The sequence below is a fragment of the Carassius carassius genome, chromosome 32 (genome assembly GCF_963082965.1).
Source record: "Carassius carassius chromosome 32, fCarCar2.1, whole genome shotgun sequence".
Lineage (NCBI taxonomy): Eukaryota > Metazoa > Chordata > Actinopteri > Cypriniformes > Cyprinidae > Carassius > Carassius carassius.
The window spans coordinates 21,651,040-21,676,455 of record NC_081786.1 but is presented as its reverse complement, the minus strand read 5'-3'; the positions used below and the strand labels follow the sequence as shown (position 1 = coordinate 21,676,455).

General features: G+C 37.2%; 1 protein-coding gene across 3 annotated transcripts; it reads right to left on the bottom strand.

Annotated features, from left to right (window-relative positions):
- Nucleotides 1-235: 235 nt before the first annotated feature.
- Nucleotides 236-24,993, bottom strand: znf106a (zinc finger protein 106a). 3 transcript variants are annotated; one of them, XM_059520753.1, is made up of 23 exons: nt 24,860-24,970; nt 24,389-24,510; nt 21,850-21,948; nt 21,407-21,468; nt 19,382-19,576; nt 16,436-18,214; nt 15,955-16,348; nt 15,478-15,547; nt 15,229-15,383; nt 15,075-15,135; nt 14,564-14,821; nt 13,770-14,484; nt 9,195-9,238; nt 7,473-7,615; nt 7,230-7,364; nt 5,362-5,478; nt 5,064-5,255; nt 4,869-4,931; nt 4,659-4,778; nt 3,854-3,925; nt 3,676-3,747; nt 3,441-3,587; nt 236-2,005 (listed from the first exon to the last, which is right to left on the bottom strand). In XM_059520753.1, exons 3-23 carry the CDS (start codon nt 21,901-21,903, stop codon nt 1,949-1,951), a joined length of 4,905 nt encoding a protein of 1,634 aa, XP_059376736.1. In that variant the 5' UTR covers nt 21,904-21,948; nt 24,389-24,510; nt 24,860-24,970; the 3' UTR covers nt 236-1,948. The 3 variants fall into 3 exon arrangements, with proteins under 3 accessions (XP_059376736.1, XP_059376735.1, XP_059376737.1); XM_059520752.1 differs by lacking the exon at nt 24,389-24,510 and having other exon boundaries at nt 24,860-24,993; XM_059520754.1 differs by lacking the exons at nt 21,850-21,948; nt 24,389-24,510 and having other exon boundaries at nt 24,860-24,946.
- Between the last annotated feature and the right edge of the window lie 423 nt (nt 24,994-25,416).

The window sequence follows — 25,416 nt, the reverse complement described above, 5'->3', positions numbered from 1 at the left end:
CAATTGCAAAATAAAATGAATGGAGAATTGTTTTCCTCTTTTTTTTTAGAGGCTCTGTAAAAGCTCTACAGTATATAAGCAGTATATTTCACTATCTATTTCATATCTTACATTTTTTTTCAGCCCTGTTACAACATTTGTTATTGCTTTCAAAACAAAGGTAATGTAGCCTATTTGGAATATAATCTCCATGAACCCAAATTTCCCCTTCGGATAAAAGAAAGGCACACAGTGGCACAGTATATCTTTTTTATTTCTTTGTTTCAATAGCACTTGTGTACAAAATGTCTATAAAGATTTTAACAGTGTTTGAAATGAATAAGTGTGAGAAAAGTGGGAATACCAGGTAAGAGGTTGGCTGCAAATCTCTCCTCAGCAACACACGACTATAGCAAAAGATGCATTTCAAAAGTTATGCCTTAGTGAAAAAAAAACAAAAAAACTGTGAATTTATCCATTATTATAGAACTAAAAACCGGACAAAAGTGACCATATATAGTTACAAATACAACTCTTTAGGGGTAGTAAAATATTCTCTTTTTTTTTTTTTACGAGAGTTTTGTTGCTGTGTATAAAAACGTACATCAGAAACCTACAAAATCAAGTTAGTTTATTAAGATGTTTGTAGTTAATGGTTACACTAAGTTTTGGTTTGTGTGTGCATAACAGGGCTGAGGATTGTAGGAAGTGAAGTAATACACTCCCAACTGCACAAACACACGTCCCATGTTTATCACCCCAACAACTTTCATTCTCACACAGTAAAATAAAGGCACTTTCCTGTGTGAGGACCCTCCTGAACTTGCATAAAACTACAAATCACATTGGCACAAATGCCACAAAATAATGTAAAGGTAAAGAAAAAAAAAAACCAAACTTCTTCACTATATAAAAACAAAAAAAAGGAAAATAAAATTCTTGTCTTCTCATCCACACTATCCCATAAAACACATTCTCATTTGTTTTCAACCAACTGCCACTTTATAGTCTCTGTCAACAGCACAGCAAACATTTCAACTGCAGACGTAAGAGTCACGGCAAACCTGAATCCTTCAACTTCACCTTTGGTGAGCAACCATAGAGAAACAAAAACAAAAAAATGATTAGAAATAGATTTTAAAAAGAAAACCAAATAAAATCACCAGACACAACTGGTCTAAAACAGATTTTTGTATTCGTAAACCATATTTAAATGTTCCATAATAACAGATTGCTTTGACAGGTATTTAATACCATGTCATTGGAAAATTGACCTTGTCCTGCACAAAAGCCTGCAACGTTACAACACTAAAACCTGGTTGCTCGACACGACAAGTCTCATGCTTTCTGAATTCACTCCACATCAGAAGATCGGTAAAGTCATACGGCACACACAACCGTGAGCTACACGTGTTTGCTGAGGGAGCTGCAGCACCTCTTTTGCTGCACCGGTACCCAAATGTTTCTCACAGTTTCTGTCTTTATTTGGTCAGTAAATCTCAGAGCTGACGATACGATACGGCGTATGATCAGATGAGAGACTTGGAAAAGAGTCTGATACAGAAATCAATCCCTTCCAGGAGAGTATCAGAGCAATGCCACGTCAGTATAAAAGAATTGAGCATATTTCACACTTCAGAAAGAAGTGAAAGAGAGGACGCACATGTAAAAAAAACGTCCTCTCGTCAAAATACCAACAAATCTAATCCACTTATAGAGAAATGCTTTTCTTTTTGTTTGAAATTACAATAACAGTCTTTTTTTTTTACTTTAAACCAATTTCTCAGAGCATAAAATCAACCACCATTGTTTAAACTGTGGCATCAGTTTCATCTAAGTGGCAGTATGTTGGTATCTGATGGATCGTTTAAAAATATGCCCATGAACAGGGCTCCTCTGGCGAGGGCTGAACGAGACATTCCCAATATGGGAAAAGAGGAGACTATGTCTGTGAAATTGCCTTGGCCCCTCATGGCTCCATTTTACTGTCGTCCTCAGCATGTTTCTGCATGTGACAATGCACTGCCTACAAAGACAAGAGTCACATCAATGTAAAAAAACAAACAAAATAGCTTGAAAATGTTATTTTATAATTTATACAAAAAAGTCTAAAGTTTTATCTATAAATAACTATACACACATAGACCCATTTAAATGTTTGGGGTCAATAAGACTTTTTTTTTTTATGTTTTAAGTCTCTTATGCTTACCACATTTATTTGATGAAAAATACAATAAAACAATAATATAGTGAAAGTTTATTAAAAATGAAAACAATTTAACATTTTAATATATTTCTTAAAATGCAATTTATTCCTGTGACGGCGTGCTTATTTTCTGCTAAAAAACATTTCTACAATATTTTTAAATTCTTTGCTAAACAGAAACTTAGAGTTAAAACATGCATGTTTTTAAATTGTGAAAACATAAAAACATGATAAGATAATTATTTTTGTTGCATTAAAGTAATGAGAATTGGGAGGAAAAGGTGGCTAACCCTCATGAAAATAAATAGTCTAGTTTAGGGATGTTCATTTTAATCGGTTAACCGTTAACCAACCGTAAAATTTTTTTACAGATTAATAAAATCATTTAAATGGTTTAAAAAGTCATTTATTTATTTTCAGTAATTTATCAAAATATTTAAAAAGGTTTGCTGCATTGTTAAAATAGGCTAAGAAAAAAACACATTGCGCAGCCTATTAATAAGTCGCATTTCATTATTTTATTCAGAAAAAGGCCTAATGCTGACACCAAATGTTAACAAACATTATAATAAAAACTGTAAATATAGCTTTGCCATTTTAGTTCCCCTCACTCCACAACAAATCATTTCAATTAACAATAGCCTATTTAAAAAATAACAAGAATAAACAATAGCCTATAAGAAGTTATAGCAACATAAACGACAAGCCAAAACAAATCCATTTAGGCTAAAATGAAACTGAAAGCAACGTAGGGTCTCTCATTTGACACAAAATCAAATGTTTTCATATTCGCAATGTATCTGAATGCCAAATTATTATTTGTTATAGCCTACTTCACTCTCGTTCCAATATCCACGTAAAACTACATTTTTGCATTACATCACAGCGGTACGGTGATAACACTTAACAGCACAGATTTGATTACATATTTAAGCTGAGCAGGTTTTCTTTCCTCCGTATGTTTGACTGACTGTATTTTATAATGAACGGGCTGCATTGTCAATTTAGCAAAGATAAACTTTGTGTGCATGCGGCGCCAGCAATCACTTGATTTTTTTCCTTCTAACAGTGGAAGCAACTTTGCCTTTTTGTTTGTTTTAGTTTCTGATGAAGCAGCTTGAATAATTTATGACAAATGAATGTTTGATCGTAGCTTTAAGTATCAAACACGGAAAGCCTTCATTTGTGGTACATGCAGCAAAATATACAAATTCTCTTCTGCAGTACATCCTTGTGGTTTTCATGTCTGCCGTACCTGTTTGGAGCCGTTGCGGGTGGTGAAGTGGGTGTCACAGTTCCTCCAGCGGCACTTGAATATTTGCTGTGCTGGGCTAGTGTGACCGTTCAGCAGGTGCTGCTGCAGGTGCTCCATCACGCCGAAGATTAGCGTACAACCGTGCCACTGTGAGGAGGCAGGAAACACATGAACACGCATCAGGAATCTCTTTCAGTCTCGATGAGTTTGTCATGTCACGACCTCAGTTTCTTACCCAGCAGCGGTAGTTCTGAATCAGGTTCAATCTGACAGCTCTCACGCTCCCATCATAGCAGCCTGTGTAGATCTGCAACAGACAAACCACCGCCAGCTTCATTTTTAAAATCATTTACTTCAATAATTTATGAAATCTGGTTTTGGATCGCAACAGGGTGTTAACAAGACGCACTCACCATGCTCTTGTGGATGACCATACACATCACCATGTCTGAATGTCCTCCATATACTTGAAGTCTGTCATGAGACTGGAAACAGCAGAGATATGGTCGATATCACAAAAATAGGTTACAACCATAGCGTTTTAATCCCACTCACGAGTGAATGAATCCAAGAAAATGGACCACTGATATTTTTTACATTGTGACTAATTTCACTACAATTAAATATTTGATCTCACAAATTTTCATTAACACGGTTTAGAAAAAAAAAGTCTTGTGCACATTCTTATTACCATTTTTTTTTTACTTTACAGCATTCATACAGCATAGTGATATTTCATGATTTTAATAAAAATATTTTTTTTAAATAACACCAGTTTTATTGTAGTATTATTTACGGAATATTATATTTTTTATCTTTGATTTTTGCATTTTAAATGTAGTTATTTCATGTCATTTTTATTATCATTACTTTTAAATGAGAATACCAGGTAAATTATTTTTAAAGCTTTATTTTTATTTCGGTTTGAATATTTTATTTAAATGAAAATTAGAATTGATGCCTTGGAAATTATCTGCAAATAAGTTTTTCAAGTTTAAGGTTTTTGCATTTAATATGTATATTCTAGTTTAATTAAGTTTATTTCAATTAATGCAAACCATTTTTAATAGTTTTAATCTTCCTTAAAAATAACACTAAACAGTACTGATTTACTGTAATTCTGTAAAAATAATGTGCTAATAACTGAAAATAACGTTTCTTGACAAACTTGAAATCTTTGTAAAATGAGTATATGGAATGCAAATGTGTCATTTCTACCTGGAGCTCGTACACACGGACCAGTTTGTCCAGGCACGCGGTGACCATCACCTTTCCCAGTATAGCCACCACAGTGACAGCATGACTATGACCCTTATAGATCCTCACCAGTTCTCCTGTCTGGACATCAAGACACAAGGAACCGAATAAGATACAAACAAGACACCTCATTCTCACATCTCAAAGAGGAACACTGCATTATGTACTCACATGAATATTATGAGCATGTACAGACTGATCACTCGAGCCACTGAACACCAAATCATTCACCACCTGAAGAGAAGAAACCAATAAAACCTAGTATTTTCAAAGCATATCTCTTTTTAATATGATGACACTGAATGAGCATGTTTTGAGTAACTGCATTAAGCATAATCATTTGGAAAAATGGGATCAGGCACAAACCTTCATGCAGAGAACAGTTTTGCTGTGGCCCTCCAGCGTTCGCAGCAGCAGGCCACTCTTAGCATCTCTAACGCTGATGGTGGCATCATAAGAGCCGACCAGCAGGATACGTCGAGCCCCTTCCTGAGCCGTCGCCAGACAACTGACAGCCCTCGGGCCGTGGCACTCGAACACATCCAGCTGCTTATTGTTCTGCAAACACACGATCAGGGAACAGAGGACTACATAAGCTTATATTTGCTAAATATAGCTTATTTTAGCCCAAACCCTGAATTCTGATTCATTAAAGACTTAATACCCTAAGACTGAAGGTGATCACAGAGCCATTGGCAAGACCGGCATAGAGAATTTTCCAACGATTATGAAGACAAAGCACTCGGTCTGGGAGAACCAGCTGTTCCACACACTCTGTGGTCTGAGAAAAAACAAACAGAAATCCTGGTAATATTCTCGGTGCTATAGAAAGCCATTAAAAACAACAGTATTAAGAAAATGCTAAAAACAGAAGGACTCAGAATTCCTGTCATTCTATCATCGGTGCCATTATAATTGAAACTCATGTTTAGTACTTTCTTCCACGAAACAAAAAAGATGATGTAAGGCTGGAAGTCAAACAAAGTTATCATTGTTAACTAAAACTTCTCATAGCTTTATAAAACAAAAACGTCTGTAGTAGCTAAATAGTATTTTTTTTGCCATTTAATATTCACATACCATAGTTTCCGGACTATAAATCACACTTTTTTTCATAGTTTGGTTGGTCCTGCGACTTATAGTCAAGTGCGTCTTATTTATCAAAATTAATTTGACATGAACCAAGAGAAATGAACCAAGAGAAATCATTACCGTCTCCAGCTGCGAGAGGGCGCTCTATGCTGCTCAGTGCTCCTGTAGTCTACACTGAAATAATAGAGCGCCCTCTCGCGGCTGTAGACGGTAATGTTTTCTCTTGGTTCTAAATAAATGCGACTTATAGTCCATTGCGACTTATATAGGTTTTTTTCCTCGTCATGACGTATTTTTGGACTGATGCGACTTATACTCAGGTGCGACTTATAGTCCGAAAAATATGGTACACTAGTCCATACAGCCTTTTAATTAAAGTGTACTGTATTGCATTTGATTTAATAATTTAATGTTTGACAAATTCCGTGACATTGTTCATTACACAGTAAACTTCTGTTGTGTAGCACTTTGAATATTCATTATAATGAAAGATTAATGTTTTGCCTTCAACAGAAAAATGTTAATACACACAGAATTTCTAAAAAATAAATAAAATAAAATTCATAGGGCCCTATTATTGTATACAGCTTAATAAATTATGTTGTTTTTACGAATTCAATTATTTAAAGTTATTTAGTAGTTATTTATTTTTTATTAAACATTAAAATGGAGTACAGAAAAATTAAAATAGAATGTAATTTTTGTTAAACTTTTAATAGGCCTAAATTGCTGTCAAATGAAACAAGTTACATGATTTTAATTAATTAGACATGTTTTTTGATAAGATTTAATATAATCATGCAGAAAAAGAAAAAGAAAAAAACAAACAAAATGGATCCAGAAAAATTTAAATGGAAAAAAATATTTTGGAAAAGATACAACCTAGGCTACTTTGGGAAAAATAAAACGGATTTCATAGGGCCCTACAAATATCATGCATCTGAAGCTTTAATTTAATACTAAGCAACAGTGCATATTACATAGGGCCTATTTCAATCTTTATAAATGGTGCTCACTCGTTTTTGTAAAGGACCCAAGAAGGACCATTTCCTTTCCACACAAGCACACTTCATGTTTGGTTGAAATAATCCTTGTTAAAGCATGTTAAATGTATAATTTCCTTCAGATTAATTTAAATGTGTAATTAAAATAAATGAAAAAATAAATGTATATTTTAAAGTTTAGAATTAGACAGCCTTGCACTGTGCGCCCCTGATATAAAAAGTTGTATGAACTATTTTATGGTACTTTTTGACCATAATAACTCTATTCACTCTATTTGACCATGTGAATAACTCTCTACTAAAGTGCAGCCTGTGCATCTGAAAACTTTCATGTTCTATTAAAGAAAATAAAGTTGCAAACAACATCAATCTGAATAAATGACGACAGTTTTCATTTTTGGATGGACTATTTTAAAAGCAGTGTGAATCAAAGTACCTTGAGGTTGTAACAGCGGATGGTCTGGTCACTTGATCCCGAGTACAGGCGCTGTTGCAGGCCTCCTCCACATGACACCAACAGACAATTCACTTTACTGCTGTGACCTTCAAACAGCGCCATACACTTCCGGCTCTGTACCAACGAGGAGACTGTAAGCTACATTCATTCATCGATCATCATATTGGTGTTGAAATGCTTTTCCTAAACTACATGTTTCAGACAATTTCTACAAAGTCTTACGATCAGATTGAAAGCGCGTATAGTGCGGTCCCCTGAGCAAGTGTACAGCAGTCCGTTATGGATCTGCATTCCATTCACAGCCTCTTGATGGCCTTCAAACTCCCCTTCTGTAGGCCCCTCCTCCTCCCCAGGATCTGATATATCTGATAAAACACACACCAACATATCAGTTATTGGGTGAAACATTAACACTCTGAAAGAGATGTGCGTCTAGATAATGTGTGTGTTGTTACGCAACAAACAGAACACATTACAAACTTGTGGGTCAAGTCTGCTTTGTTAAAAATGTCATGCCCTTTCAAACAAAGTGTACTTTCAAAAGCTTACGTGTTCAGATGAAGACATTCGCTAAACATTCTTGATGTGTCATAATTGAAATATACTTTGGATTCAAGTTTCCACCATAATGCGAAATTAGGACTGAACATCAAAACTGATCATAGTCAAAATTTTAGCCTTTTTAACCTATCCTTTGGGAAAGTGAGTTAATGTGACAGTGCTATTATGATTAATTTTAGTCATATAATGGAGTTCTCCCCCCCAAAAAACAGCACTGGCGCAGCTCTCATTTTGTACACGGGTTGGCAGATTTCTCAAGGTTGTCATCCTGGCAGTGACTCTCAGAGGCACAGGTTAACTATAAAACTAACAGGCACTAAGAATACCTTGCCCTTAAAAAGTAATTTGGGGACTTGAACTATTTCTGTATACTGATCGTGTGTGTGTTCTAATTTGGTCGTTCTGCAACAACTGCACTGAACACAAAACTAGACGAATATAAATGTACTCACTGCTACCAGAAGTAAGAAAATAAAACAATAAAATAAATGAGAGGGATTCGCACATGACATATCTTAAGTTTAAAGGGGTCATATGATGTGATTAAAATTTTTCCTTTCTCTTTGGAGTGTTACAAGCTATCGGTGCATAAAGAAGATCTGTAAAGTTGCAAAGACTAAAATCTCAATCCAAATTAGATATTCTTTATGCCCTCCTAAAACGGCTCATTTAAACACGCCCCCACGTCACTGTGCGGGAAGATTTGCATAACGCAGCCCAAATGTTCACGCAAAGAAAAGGTGTAATGTTGATTCTTGCTGTTGCTGTTGCTGTGTGTTTTGTTATGAAAGCGAAACTACTTTGTTTGGCCTTCCAAAAGAGGACACAACTAGAAATCAGTGGATAAGCTGTATTTACAACACTGTTCCAGAAGAGTTCAACCCAAATACGATACACAACACGTAAAAAGACAGTATAAGCCATTATAATCAGTAATTATGTCCACACTGGATGCAACAAATGCCTCGTTTGTAATGGGTTTTAGTGGTTTTGTCTCGTCGTGCCAGGACACATGGTATCACAGTATGGCAAGGGGTGTAATATTTCCGTCACACGGTTAAAGTATTCAGCCAATCACAACACACTGGATAGCTTGCCAATCAGCATACACCTCGCTTTTCAGAATGATGAGCTTTGTAAAAATCAACACGTTTCAGAAAGGTGGGGCACAGAGGAGAAACAATAATGTACATTATGTGGAAAATAATGTTTTTTTTACCTTAAACCACAAAAACACATTGCATAACATCAAAAACACCAAATAATGTTCATTTTAGCAATGTCATATGACCCCTTTAAGGCAACACCTTTTGCTGATGCAGAAGTGGTATTAATGGTACATTTGCTACAGCTTCCAAATATGTTTTTGAACACAACACATACCTGAAGGAACCTTGGACTCCAACACTGAGGCTGATTTTATTTCACTGTAACAATAAAAAAGAGAAAATTCAATCCTGCAACAGAAACCTTAGGTGACAATAAACAGAAGGTGCCAAAAGGCCAAGACCATCTGTAAGTGAACATGACATTAAACAAGCTTTATCTGTTATGTATGTGCACTCTCGCCCACTACAATCTGCTGTGTTTTCTACCATCTTCAAAGCCCAAAAGCCAAATACTTGTTAAACAGTATCTTTCATCTTTCAGAATGGTTACTAACCTTAGAGATCTTACAGATTAAAAACACTTTTTGGAAATCCCATATGGCTTTTCTGACAAACTATTAAGCTGTTCCCACACTCTGGTCCTGACTACAGCTTGTTTTATTAGCATTTTTCACTGTGATCCAGTTCACTTTCTAATCACACGGTTTTACACATGTATGTGCAATGTAAGTATAAGAGATTTATTTATCATACAGTGTATCATAAAGTGCATAAACTCACGCTAAACTGAAGTCAGTGACGATGTACGTTGATAATGCTAATATTCTTTGCTCATTTAATGTAGCTGAATGTAAATGTAAGCATTAAAATTAGTAATGTTACAATGTTTCTATAAATTCATTATCATGTTAAATACAAATATTCTAAATATTTGAGAACATCCATTTGCTACTTGAATAAAAAGATATAATGTGTAGTAAATAGATTACATAAGGCTGCTTTTTATGGAAGCATATGGGTAGCATTATTCAATTTGGGATGTAATATTCAAAATGACAATGCAATATGTAAAATGACAATGCATTTCTGTATTTACATTTACATTTTCCAATACATTTGTGCAACGTTTGGTGCAAAATGAAAATGAAAATTAAATAACAATTTTCATTTGCCATTTCATACACCAGTTTTAATATGTAAAATGAATACTAATTGTAACGCTTTATAAGTTGCAAAATTAAAATGAAAATGTATTACAGAAATGATTAGATATGTATAACATGTTCAAGCAAAAACTGTGGCAAAATGATAATTTAAATGCTATTTTTCTTAAATGCATTAACACTCACAGTCAAGACACTTACGATTGCATTTTCATTCAATGTCCCGCAATGAATGTAGCAAAATTCAATGTGCACATTGAAAATGCATTCCGAGCCGATCGTCTCCGCCCCCTCTCGCCTTGTCAATCACTGCGTGAACAAGACGGGGCTTGCAGAAGGTCAAGAGACTCAAATCTCAAGAAGAGGATTCAAGTGAGAGAACATGGACAAGACAGTTGGTCCGTGTACGTTTTGATAATTTCGGTTTATGGCTTCAATATTTCATTCGCACTTGTGGGCAGAGCTGAAATGCTGCTTTCATCTGATTGGTCGAATCGCTCCACCTTCAGCTCTGTCTTTTCATTCTTTCATGCAGAATAAGAGTCAGTGCGAGTGAAGCAATGTAATGTCTGAAACTACACTCACTGTTAATTAGCATAATATTTGAATCAGATGATGCTGGCCACATAATTCGTGCTGCTGAGACCTGCTAATTATTTCTAGGTTGTAGTATTGTATGAATATTGTCCCACTGATAAATACAGTGCAAATAGTTCTCTCTCTTTGGATAAAAGTGAAGTGGAAATAAACATCAATAATAGACTGAACAGTTCCATGTCTGTAACATTTACCACTCTCATATTTTAAGTCATAAGGCACTAGGTATGTGTGTGTGACATTAATAAATAATTGTAAAAATTAATATAGTTACATTTCTAAATAAAAATAGTAAAATTAGCTCTATGCTGCTCAGTGCTCCTGTAGCCTACCCCAGAGCGCCCTCTCGCAGCTCTAGACGGTAATGTTTTCTCTTGGTTCTGAATAAATGCGACTTATATATGTTTTTTTCCTCGTCATGATGTATTTTTGGACTGATGCAACTTATACCGAAAAATACGGATAACATTATTATTATTATTTATTATGAGCGATTGACACAGACTAGAACTTTAATGTTTCACCAAATTCAGCTCAGATCTTCAGACTCCTCTGACTCGTGTTGCTGTATAACTGGCCAGACTTACCTTCCCAAAAAATCCTATTTAATTTTATTTCATAAATTTAACTATATTTATTTCCACTTCACTTTTATCCAAGGAGACAGAACTATTTGCACTGTTTTTATCAGTGGGACAATATTTATACAATACAGTATACAACCTAGAAATAATTTAACGGGGTCTCTTGCAAGTCGCAGCAGCACGAATTATGTGCCCAGCTACATCTGATTCAAATATTATGCTAATTAACAGTGAGTGTAGTTTCAGACATTACAGTGCTTCACTCGCACTGACTCTTATTCTGCCTGAAAGAATGAAAAGACCGAGCTGAAGGTGGAGCGATTCGACCAATCAGATGAAAGCAGCGTTTCAGCTCTGCCCACAAGTGCGAATGAAATATTGAAGCCATAAACCGAAATCATCAAAACGTACACGGGCCAACTGTTTTGTCCATGTTCTCTCACTTGAATCCTTTTCTTGAGATTTGAGTCTCTGACCTTCTGCAAGCCCCGCCTTGTTCACGCAGTGATTGACAAGGCGAGAGGGGGCGGAGACGTGATTGTTTCGGAATGCATTTTCAATGTGCACATTTTGCTACATTCATTGCGGGACATTGAATGAAAATGCAATCGTAAGTGTCTTGACTGTGAGTGTTAATGCATTTAAGAAAAATAGCATTTAAATTATCATTTTGCCACAGTTTTTGCTTGAACATGTTAGACATATCTAATCATTTCTGTAATACATTTTCATTTTCATTTTGCAACTTATAAAGCGTTAAAATTAGTATTCATTTTACATATTAAAAATGGTGTATGAAATGGCAAATGAAAATTATGTAATTTCATTTTCATTTTCATTTTGCACCAAACGTTGCACAAATGTATTGGAAAATGTAAATGTAAATACAGAAATACATTGTCATTTTACATATTGCATTGTCATTTTGCATATTACATCCCAAATTGAATAATGCTACCCATATGCTTCCATAGCTTTTAGCCATACCCTGTAGTTGGTTCACTGTTTTGAAGCAAGTAAATAATTTAGTAAATTAGCATGATAATATTGTGTATTGGCGATTTCACAGGCTAATGATAGGATGATATGAATATTGGTGCTTTTCCACTGCGTGGATTCGGCTCGGTATGGCTCAGTACGGTATGGTACGGCTCGGTCTGCATTTTCACTGCAGTGTAGTACCACTTTAGAGGTGCGCTCGTTCAAAACACTTGCGTTCGCTCCTTTGCTGACTGTGTGGATTTACATCTAGCGGTTCTTTTGTGTTTGTGTCGCAAGTTCGGTGACGCAGGTAGTGACGATTCTCTCTTGCTAATCTGTGATCAGCAGAGTTTACACATTACGTTTTGGTAACAGTACGGTTCACTTGGAACCTCAACCGATGTGGTACTAAAAAAGTACCAGGTACTGTACCCAGTGGAAAACCCCCCAAAAGTGAACCGTACCGAACTGTACTGTGCCGTACCATGCAGTGGAAAAGCGTCTTATGGAGCATATTGCCCCAAACTACACTGCAGATGTATCACCCGTATCACCCGCAGATGTATCCTCCATCACCCGTCTCCAGATGATACAAAATGCAGCAGCACGTCTTTTAACGGGCACACGTAAACATGAGCACATTTCCCCTATTTTAGCTTCATTACACTGGCTGCCTATTCAATTTAGGATCCATTTTAAAATTCTGTTATTTGCTTTTAAATCACTAAATGGTCTTGCCCCGCCATACCTCTCTGAGCTTCTACACTCTTATAAACCCATCTGCTCTCTCAGATCAGATGATCAGCTGCTCCTGACTGTGCCTAAAACTAAGAGTAAACTCAGAGGGGACCGGGCCTTTGCTGTGTCTGCCCCTAAACTATGGAATGATCTGCCTTTGCATGTTAAGCAGGCCTCTTCTTTATCTGTTTTTAAAACCCTTCTTAAAACCCATCTTTTCTCTTTGGCTTTTGACACCTAGTAAGAAGTCGACTTTATTTACTTGATTCAATTTGTTACTTTGAATGCTTTTATTGTGTGGTTATAAATGGTACTTATGTTTATTTTATCTATTTTATTTTTATTTATTTATTTATTTTTCTGTACAGCACTTTGGTCAACTTTGGTTTTTGTAAAGTGCTTAACAAATAAAGTTGGTATGGTATGTAGAATAAACTCAGTTTGGTTCAGATTTGTAGCACTTATATAGAAGTCCATTTTCAAAAGATTCCTTTTTACTTTTACTTTTTACTTTTTACTACAAGATTACCATCATTGCTGTAAGAGAGGGGTGACCATTCCTGCTCCTGGAGGGCCACTGTCCAGCAGAGTTTAGATCCAGTCCTAATTTACACACCAGAACCAGCTAATCAAGGTCTTTAGGATTATGAGAAATCACTAGGGTAGTGTGCTCTGTCAGGTTGGAGTAAAACTATGCAAGCCCTCCAGGCTCAGGAATGGACACCCATACTGTAAGATATTAAGAAGAATTATTTAGAAAATCCTAGTTTAAACCATGAGATTTACCTTTCAGAAGTCTTGACTATACTGCTAGTATCAATTTCACTAGTTGAGGTGACTTCATTGCAGGCAAAGTTTTGAGGGTCTGTGACAGCATTGTCTGTTGTGTCCGCAGTGGATGACTCCTTGGCTTTCTTTTCAGGCATCTCATCTGGGTCTGAAGAATCTAGACTGACAATATCAATATCAGGTGGGGGAAGCTCCACCATCTCCAGTTCAGACGATTCAGAGTGATCTTTATTCACTGGCGGTGTTGCTAGCTTGGCACCCTGTTGTTGTGCTTTTGAAGCGTCGGCCACCACCATCTCTTCATTTTCATCTTTCTCTTCTGGTGTGGAAGGTGAGACATTTATGTTGCTGGATCGCCGATGAGGTCGGCACTTGCGGGTAGGTCGAGGAGCAGGCTGCTCTGCGTCAAGCTCAGATTCACTGATTTCAGGCTGCTCATTCAACTTTGCTTTATTTAGACACTTTCTCTTCTTTAGCTTTCGTACACGTTTCACTGGATTAGTTTCTAGGTGGTTAGAGGTAGACAGTGGCTTAGGAGAGAAGGTTACAGACATTAATGAGGAAGATGGGTTGGCTAACCCCTCTTGAGAGCTCGAATTTCGATGAATTTCTTTGACGGGTGACTGCTGTAATCTGTGAACTGAGGAAGCTGCTGCCAAAGCCATGCTTCTGGCACCTTGTGAAGCCTTTATCTTGGTGTTGAAGCTAGCATCTGTTTAAGACAAAAAAGTAAACATTCTAAAATTCAGTACAGTTAGTAAATAAGCTGCAATGTAGTGATTAGAACCTACCTGTTTGACAAGCAGCAAACACAGTTTGGACAAGTGTGGTACTTTGAGGTACTGGGAGGAGGATTTTGACTAAATCTGGCTTAGAAATGGGGTTATATTGAGTGATGGGCTCCTGTTTTATGGTAACAGGCAGTAATGAGGTTGAAGAGTGAGCAGCTGTTGTTGAGGGAACAGGATTGGTGATCTGAGAAACATGGGCTGATGAAGACGTTAAGATCTCCTCACTGTTCCTCTCTCTTTCTTTTGATTCAAATTCACCTGAAAAATAATTTTGATGTCAATGTTTATTTTATTATCAGTCACAAAAATAAGATTTTATAAAGGCGCTTACTGTCATACCTGATGCATACTACAAACTGTCCATAAACTGTCCATAATCCATAATCATTACAGGTAATTTGTACAGTATGAAAGGATATGTGTTATTAATCTGACTTTCCATTTCATTTACCTTCGATTTTTATAGTTATTAAATATGATTATATGACTCCTGCTTTCTTTTTTTTTTTACCTTGCATTCCTTGAAGAATTTCAATGCGCTTGGTTCTCAAAGAGTTCACCTCATTCGTCGCCTGTAAAATTAATAAAAAAACTGTAAAATCAAGTGGCAGCCCAGTGAGAGCTGAAAACAATTAAATATATTTCTGTTAGCACTACCGTCTCACCTGTTGTTTGACCATAAGCAAGCGCTGTACTTCTAAATAGGCAGCTTGCAGGGCAGCACGTGCCTGAATAAGACTGTTATCTACAGCCTGAAGAGAGATGTTAAGCTCCTCCTCACGTAGAGACACAGCCAGCAACTGATCCACTTGCGAGCGTTCTGCAAAACACAATACATAGATACATTAAAACACCCAAATAAGGACACTGCATTGTTTTGGTTTACAAAAAATAGCATAAAATAGTTTTCTTACCTTTTTTAGCCTTAATTTTTTGCCTCTTGTTTTTCCTATCTTCATAAGGAATCTCTGGAGACACAACATCCTAGTGGAAAGATCCAACAATTAGGTAATGGCAAGAATTACATTTCATTTACGGTCTTCTTGCATTAATGTTTATGTAGAACAGAGGTGCCCAATTCTGTTGTTGGAGATCTACCTACCTGCAAGTGTTCAGTTCCAATCCTGATCAAACACCTGTCTCTAATTATCGAATATTGCTGAAAATCTTAATTAGTTGGTTCAGTTGCATGTGATCAGGTTTGGAGCTGAACTTTGCAGGAAGGTAGATCTCAAGTAACAGGGCTGTGCACCTCTGATGTAGAGCATTTAAAAAAATTACACTGGATGCTGCTTTTCAAGGTAGCTATGTAATGTAGCAGGTTGCTAACTATATTAGAATTTAAGCTACTGTGTCTATGCATAAACCATAGTAGAAAGTATGAAGCTAACCCCAGGAGCTCTGCGTTTCTTCCCAGCTCCTTGCGTGTCAATCAGTTCAGTCTCGGATATACAACCAGCATCTTCAACTTCCACAGGGCCCTTAGATGGCCCTTTCAAACCTTGATTCTCCAGACAACCTGTGGACTGCAGCTCCTCTCTCCTCAGTGGCTGTGAGGGGCCATAGGCAGAAGAGTCCCTCACTGGTTCTACAGCTTTGGGGATGGAGCTGGTCCCAGAATGGCTTTCTTTGACTACACTGCTTTCAGACAAGCTTCGCTTGTGGGAAGTTACTTGACTTAATTCAAACACAGAGTCCCAATGAAAGCCCTCAGAAAGAGGTACTTCATCTTCATCCATTTGGTTCGGGCCCTCAGGTTCACAGGGCACCATTTCTATACCAAATCTGAAAAGATTCAGAAAATATTAAGGTATGAAGGAAGTAAAAATTTTATGCAAGTAAACAGAAATTGAAGAAATCCTCATGCAGTACCTTGGTAAGCCCATGCCCTGCTTCTTCCGGTTGACTTCCTGGTACACCTGGTCCCAGTTCACATTTCGCCTTGAGCCAGAAGAGCTAATCAGCTGTCGCAAGGTGGGTTTAAGTCCTGCATCCTTCTCAGTCTCATTTTTTCGTGTGCCACTCACATTTCTAATACGCCTGGCAATATTCAAGTTGGGTTCATGGGATGCTGCTTTGCCTTTGGGGCCCATATGACGGTTCAGATCCCTTTGGAGACATGCAGGTAATGCAAGCTTACTTAGAGAGGGCACAGAGCCACCTGCAGTTTGTTGGGACCCCTCACCAGCCGAGCACAAACCTTCATCCAGTGTGTCCATGACTTGATCTTGTACTGGTAAGTAAGGATTTTCTTCCATTTCACCACACTCCTCATCTTTGTGGTGTATAGTGGAGGTACTAACTTGTAAGGACTGCAGAGACTGCCTACAGTCATTGCGCACCTTGCCAAACTGTACTGAGGTCTCAGTACTGGTTAACTGCTCTTTGTCACTGCTAAAATGTCTCACAAAACCCAACCTTTCCTGACCTTTGTTCTTGTTCAGTTTCTTCTTACTCTCTTGTAATTTTTGATTCTTGATTAATTCTGAACTCTCTACTTGCTCTTTTATCTGAAGCACAGCCTTTGATGCTTTGAGGCAGCTCTCTGTAGCAGATACATCATTAGGGTTATTTCTATTAAGCAATGTCTCTTTAGCTTTTCGCAGCATCTCTGACAGCAGACTATCTTGCTCTGCATTGGAAGTGGCATGTTGTGGGAATTCAGAGCTTAAATGGGAATGCTTAAACCCTTTGGAGCTGACAAAGTCTTGACTTCCTGTTTGTCTGAGATACATTTTTGAACTATCTTCAGCAAGCATGCTGGGCTTCTCGGTTTTCCTAGTGGTGGAGGTGGAGGCGTAGGTAAAACGATCCATGCTAGTATTGCCAATGTTCTTCAAGGAACTCTTCTGCTCCCTGCAATCACTTTCTTTAGGTTCTGTGGGTTTATTCTGCCAATTTGTTTGGTCTGCCAGGGATATCCTCTCCATGTCCTGACTGCCCTCTTTGAAACGTTGTGCCTTAAAGGTTTGAGGAGATCCCACATCTGACTTATCTAACATTGGCTGAGAATCAGTCTGAGATGAAGGATCCCCAAGTTTAGCTGGTGGATATGGTGCCCATCTGTGAGCCTTCTCTGACTTCTGACCCTTACCTTTGTTAGGATCATGCTCTCCACCGGATTCTTCTAGACTCTGTTCACCCCGTGTCTGATTCTCAGAGCTGCTTGGTGTCTTCTGAGGCTCTTTGGCAGATGGTTTAAAGAACCTAGGTGGTGACATATATTGTCTCTTCCAAGGTGCATTCAACTGATTGTTGCTCCAGGTAAATTGCTTTCTCAGCTGTGGAGGGCAGACTCCATAGCCACCTGGTCTACCAACCCAGAAGTTTCCTTGGTTGTGCAAACTCCCTCCCTGACGTCCAACAGATTTCCATTTCTGCAAGTCAGGTGGTCCTTCAGCATGCCATGTGGCACACCTAACATCTTGGCTGAACCTTTTGTCACGTTCAGGGGATGAAAATCTCAAATTCTGCCAATTGGAACCTCTGCCCCTTTTGGGAGTCTGGGTAAAGTTGGGAAAGGGCCGGTCCCAAGGGCCACACTGTTGGTACATTAAAGGCCTTGGCCCAGGCCACTGAGTCTGAAGTTCCTGCCACCTCCTGCGTTGCTCCTGCTCATCTTTAGCCTGCTTTGCAGAAGCGTCTTCATTCCTAATAGAGTTCAGCATAGAATGGTGACTTACAACTCAACAACCAAGACAGGTGAACAGCATTATGGATATGTTAAACAATAATGCATGTAAATTCAAACATGGGGAAGAAACACAAAAGCATGTTTCTTTACATTTGGAAATAAGATCATTAAAACCCGCTAAGAATACTGCCTTCCCTGTCTTCCAGTGATGGGATATAGTTTGGCATGTAACAGGATGACAGCTGCTGATGACCCACTGTTTGTGAAAAATCTACCGTTTGAGGCATTCCCCACCAAAACTCAGAAATTCCCCACATTCAGAACCTTCATTTACTGTGCTCAGAAGAAACCAAATTGCTGACTGAAAGTTTGTTTATTGATCCCTGAATGATTATACCACACATGCTGCTTCCATGAAACAAATCTGTGTAACTTTCACTGTTTCAATATCAAACTCATTTTATTGTATCAAACTTTTATTAATGAGGAACTACTGATATTTTTATTCATTTATTGTTATTTCTGTGTTGATTTGCAGTCATCGTGACTTTTTTTTTGTATTCTTCACACAACAAAGATCTTGAGATATCAAAATGTTTCACGGCTGACCATAGAAATGGTGAGTGACGAACAGTCTTTTTTTTTATCCTACGTGAGTTCAAGGGAAAACACCATCAAAAATAAAGTAAAAAAGTTAAAATATAAATAATGTATTACTTGATTTATTTGTATTAGGTATCTGGTACTTGTATTCTGTATTAGGGCAAAACGGCAATGGATATCTGTCATTAATTCATGTTCATTAATTCATGTTCATAACGCTTCACTTAAACAGCATAGTGCATAAAAATAGTTGGTGAGGTCAGACTATTTAAAGACACAGTGCCCATACTGTTTAAGGGTTGAGCTGGAAAGGCATGGTGTGGTATGCTTCCAAGAGTGTGAGAGTGCAAGTGTTGCAGTCATGGCTGTTTTTGGCCTCACATGACACCAGACTCCAGTTTCAGAACTGTATGCAGAATAGTTTAATATAGAACTGCAAGTGTTGTGGTAACCAAAAAATGATTAAAACACTAAGAAAAAACTCCAGTGACAAAGACTTAAACACTACCATGCAATTAATCACTAGATAACAGGTCCACAACCACCATCAATGCTATACAATTCAGCAAGCAAAGACTTACCTGATAATTTCCTTGCGTTTCTCGATAAGCTGCACGATGTCCTTGTCAAAGTACTCTTCATCTTGGTCTTCATTTGTGGGCCAATTCTTCTGATCCTCAACACGTTGTTTATGTAATGGGCTGGAGATGTGACTAGCATAGTCAGTGAGGCTCACCTCCGTTAAGCCGCAGACCCGGCACTCGTGTCCACAGTCCCTGGGGACGGAGGGTAACATAGGCTGCTCAATGGTTCCCTCAGGCATGGCTACTGCTTCTGAGTGGCTGTCTAATGAGTTAAGGTCTTTTTAAGAGATCAGGAGGCAAACTGACTTCAATCATAAAATAAAATCCAACTAGTTACTAAAAAGGGGGAAAAAAACCACAATCTTCCTGATCTTTTGGTTCAACTTCAGGGGCTTCTTCACAAATGGTTTAAAAGGAACAGACAAGAAAAGAAGGTGCTGGGAGATCTTGAGCTCAGAGGGGCGACCACCCTCTCAGCAGCTGCTGAGCCTTAGCACGCTGTCATGATGGAGTCCGCTGTGCTCTGAGACGAGGGTTGGGAGAGCTGTTGGATTTTGGTGTGTGAAATCGTATTCCCCCCACCCTCTGTCTCCAACTTCCTCTGCTCTTTAAGGCTGCAGCAAGGGTGGGACTCTTTGGCTAGCTGTAATGCGAGCTGCTTACAGTTGCCGATTTGAAAGCCCCTCCCTGCAATAGTTGCTGTCTTCAATGCCAAACTCGTGAGCTGATAGATACTTGCTGTTGGCAGATGGTCTATCCCCCGAAAAATGGTGTCATGGCAGCTTGCCATTTTGCAGTCAGCAGTCTGTTGTTATTTCTAATTTAAAATTCTAAAGTTTTTGTGCGATTGACAGTTATATGATTTGTGTAATTATCTCTATATTCTCCAGCTTATTTCCATTTGATTAAACAAATGATTATTTACTGCTCTAAATTAGTTCTCTGGTTATTTCTCAATCTAAACATAAAGCTACACTGATCTTATAAGCAGCATTATTACCATTTAGCTAAAACCTCTCATGATTATGGTTATGTGTGTATGGACTTTAGATTTCAATTCCCTCCTCATCTTAGAATGACATTCTCACTTTTCACATTCCAGAGATGTACATAATTGTCACATGAGGCAGTTATCATTTGTCGGCCTTGCCAGTTGTTTCCAATGTTCCTATAAATATGTATACACTCTCGGGTTAAGGCAGCTGCCTCGGCTTATCCATCCACTGACCAAAGAAGGCACATGCCTTACAATACACATGCTTTTCATCTTTGGCCACAACCATTTTCCACCAAATAATTTTCTAAAATATTTTCCATGAACTTCCTAGTTTATTTTTCCTTCATAAGGATGTTTTAAAAATAATTAAACAGAATTCTTGGGTGGATTTCTAAATTTTAAAATAAAAGACTTTAAAGCTATTTTTATGCAAAAAAATGTTTTGCTGTATAATAAGTGTATATTTATCTATTTATTTATTCACTATTTAGTGCCATGCCAGCAGCAAAGCTATTTTCAATTGATCTCAGAATGAATTTCACAAGGTATACAACTAACAAAAAGTAAAAAAAAAAGACATTTCAAATCTACACTAGACAAAAATTCTAAAATACATTCAGGTGATACATTTGTAAATAAATCAGTTAAACACACCTCTGAATAAAACGGCTTTATACTTACATTAAAAACAGTACAATCTAAAAATAGTGTAGAGATAAGTTTCAAAACTTTTGTTTGTGAGTTGATGAAAAGCTAATAATTAATCAAAAATATAAGAAAAACAAAAATTAAACACTTATTAAAAAAAGATTCAATATTTGTTTATCTGCTTTTCAAGTGACCATTTACTGACATTAGAATACCAGAAAACCATGAACATGCAAAAGTACTGTTAAATTATTGAAATATTAACGTACAACATTATACAGAATTTAACATAAAACATAAATATTTTATGAAGTCAGCTGACAAAAAGGTGGATTACATGATAGTTGGTAACACTGGTGTGTAACATGGGCTCTTACCGTCCTTTCAGATTCTCCAGCTCCCGGTGATGCAGCATACTTCTCATGTGCTCTTCCATCTCCTAAAAATGAAAAAAAAAAAGATACCATTAAAATATAGCATTGTGAAATTACAGTAATTTCAATAAATAACTCTAAATAGGAATTTATTATTATTATATGCAAGACAAAGGTTTTTAGCGACCAAAAGTCTCAAAAGAACAGCAAAAGTGCATAGATCAAGACAGGTTCCAGCATGAACAAGTACATTACAGTTAGTCACACAAGGACTCAAGGCAAATTGTCACATTCTATCAGAAATGGGAGATGATGTATACTTAAATCACCTGCTTTGCTACTAAAAAAAAGTTTAAGGAGTGCAGACGTTTTGAATGTTTGAAGAAATAAAGGCACCTAATTTAGCTGGGAGAGCACAGTGATTTGCATGTAAACGCCAGGTTTACCTGTTTGGAGCTGTAGACAGTTTCACAAAGAATGCATTTCTGTTCTTTAACCATGTTGAATGATTATTGTATCTCAGGCCACCACAAATAAACAGGGTTCTGCATGAAGAGGCAAATCAAATGATCACATCAGGTAGCATTTTAAAAGTGTCTAACAATTCAAATCATTTGCCGAGAATAATTTTCATGATTTCTAATTTCATCCCTAAACACACACACACACACACACACATTAAAACAGTCAACATGTATCAAAAGAAAAAAAGAGCTTTGAAACAACTAAATTGGATTTTGATTTATTAAATACAAAATACTGGATCAATAAATTATATCATGTGTTATAAATATATACAAGTAAAAAAATAAAATAAATAATAATATATATATTGGACACACCTTCTCATTCAAAGAGTTTTCTTTATTTTCATGACTATGAAAATTGTAGATTCACACTGAAGGCATCAAAACTATGAATTAACACATGTGGAATTATATACATAACAAAAAAGTGTCAAACAACTGAAAATATGTCATATTCTAGGTTCTTCAAAGTAGCCACCTTTTGCTTTGATTACTGCTTTGCACACTCTTGGCATTCTCTTGATGAGCTTCAAGAGGTAGTCACCTGAAATGGTCTTCCAACGGTCTTGAAGGAGTTCCCCGAGAGATGCTTAGCACTTGTTGGCCCTTTTGCCTTCTGTCTGCGGTCCAGCTCACCCCTAAACCATCTCGATTGGGTTCAGGTCCGATGACTGTGGAGGCCAGGTCATCTGGCGCAGCACCCCATCACTCTCCTTCTTGGTCAAATAGCCCTTGATGCCTTCAGTGTGACTCTACAATTTTCAAGAGTCATGAAAATAAAGAAAACTCTTTGAATGAGAAGGTTTGTGCAAACTTTTGGTCTGTACTGTATATATATATATATATATATATATATATATATATATATAGGCTGAAATTAACTATGAATCAAAAACTGAAGGTTAATAAGTTGACCTCATACACTATCGCTACAGAAGGCCTTTGTTCACCCCCTAGAGCCATGTGAGACACTTTTTTTTTTTAATGGATGAGCTTTTTATTAAACTTCTCTTGGACCGATGGAGTGCAACACTAGCTTGCATCAAACGTCTTGAAAGATCAAAGACTATTTAAAAATAACTCTGACTGGATTCGTCTGAAAGAAGGAAGCCATATACACCTAGGATGACTTCAGGGTGAAGTAATTTATGCCTTAATTTTTATTTTGGGCTGAACTAACCCTTTAAGACTCTCATTGACTGGTGGATTATGTACCACCGGTTAAAATGTAGCCAGTGACAGCATTCAGACTCAACCAAGCATATAGTTCAAAGATGACTGATCTTTCTTGTTTATTTCATACTGCAGAGGCTTGTGTAAGAGTTTGCCAAATCTTTCATTAGATTGTGGTGTATCAGCAATATGCATGAGGCTGGACAAACTCCATGAGGAGGGAAAATGGGTCAGTGGCTCTGGCTCCACTGCAGGATGCCAGAGGACACACACCAGGGACAGCACTCAAGGCAAGAAGCTAAATGCAGCATGCTGGGAGTGCAGCACACGAGCCAACCACAAAACCACAGCAGGGTCGTGTCCTAGCATGTTCAAACCACAAACAGAGTTCGGAAAAATCCACTGCAGAAACACAGTCTCTACACAGTGTTCATCCAAAACATGTTTTGCATTTGACATTTGTTAGAACGCTGTGTCGCGAGATGCAGTGTTCAAACACGTCAGTTTAATGCAAGTTTATATATAATAATCAATGGAACAGCAGTGCACTGAAATGCAAAAATGCATGGGGAATGCCCTCAAAAGCTGTCTACACAAGGTGAATAAATCAATTTTTCCTGTTGTTGTAGGTAGTGCAAACATAAAACATTAGAAACAGAAGGGGAACAGAAAGAGAGATAGAAGAAAATAGCATTGTTTAAAAATAACTTTAAAAAAATCATTCTGACACACTATTTGTCCATCTTGGCCACACACTGTGACTCTTTTTTGCATTAAAAGGAATACTGGATTACATTTGTGTTTACTTTGGGTGGCTTTTGAGGAGGGTTCCATCCATTTGAAGTACATGGACTCACAGAGATGGATTATTTAATGAAAAAAAAATTAAATTGCGTTCATCTCAAGAAAGAGAGCCACATACATCTGGGATGTCATGAGATTCAGTAAATAATGAGTGATGTCAGACCATACATTTAAGGGGGAGAGAAATCGAAGTTAGAAAACAAATGTGTTTCAAGGAGCCCTAATCCTGTTATTACATAAAATATCACTATATTTTAGTTGTGTTTTCAGTCATTGCAATAAAGCACATTAAACTCTTGAATGGGGTAGGATCGCACATAGCACTAACAGTTTAAGATATATTACTATGAACTGGTATGCTCTGAAAGAACAAGTACCTCTTGCTCTAAAAAATGACATGACATTAGGCTGCGCCACACTGAAAAGATTCAACTTCCACTCTTTGAGAATGGCACAACCTTAATGCTGTCAGAGACCAAACCTGATAATGATGCTCCATTAGTGTCACTGATAACAGCAATGCTTTAAATAGCCCTCAACCACAGGTCAGTCTGCATGTCCTCAACAGAAACAGAGACCTGCTGCCCTCTCCTGAAAAACAGTCTGGTGATATAATGACGGGGTGAGACATAAAACAGACTGAAGGTTAACAACCAGGTTTGAGTTTCTGAAATCTATCATTAGACTCCTTTCAGCAGAGAACTGTTTGTTGCTTACACATTTGTTCATTGGTTAGTACATCTGTAAGAATAATACAGCTAACATCAATGGAAGGTACTACTGTGAGCTGACAGGTGGTTAAACTAAAACAAAATGAAATAAAACAAAAATTAAGGGTTAAATGTGCATACAGCAGTGTTAGCGTTCAGGCTAACACACTGCATGGGCTGGAAACTAAATAAAGTGAGCGACAAAACAAGGTGGATAAAGACAAGCTCGGTTTCATGTGTACCTCTCAATTCACGCAGAGAATGCATTTCTTCCAACTTCCACATATACACGACATTTCTAATGATAATCCACGCTTCTTATCAACGTAATGGAGGTGCTTTGTTTGTGTGAAAAAGGAAACAACAGATTCGTTTCAAAAAGGCCGCCAACATTTCAGCGTAAAAGTCATCAAACAACGGTCTGTATAAAAAACAAAGCTCATTAACCAAATGTGCTCATGTAATATTCAATGAAGTAATACATAATCAACATACCTTTTAGAGGTTTTTAATAAAGTGTTTAATAACGACCTCTAACAGTAAAACTCGAGTAGAAAAAATATGTTCTCATTGGTATTAGTTGATGTTGATCACTATTTTAAACTTAAAGTGTAAAAACAATTGAAAAATACACGCATATTCTTGTTGAATTATTAATTAGTTCCACAAAATAATGATGACATAACGTGAATTAAAAACAGTCAAACCCATAATTTCCTAATCCTCAAAAACATTATTGATTCAGCTGCATTCACTGGAAGAAAATTCAAGTAACTTGGTTTAAAAAAATAATAATAAT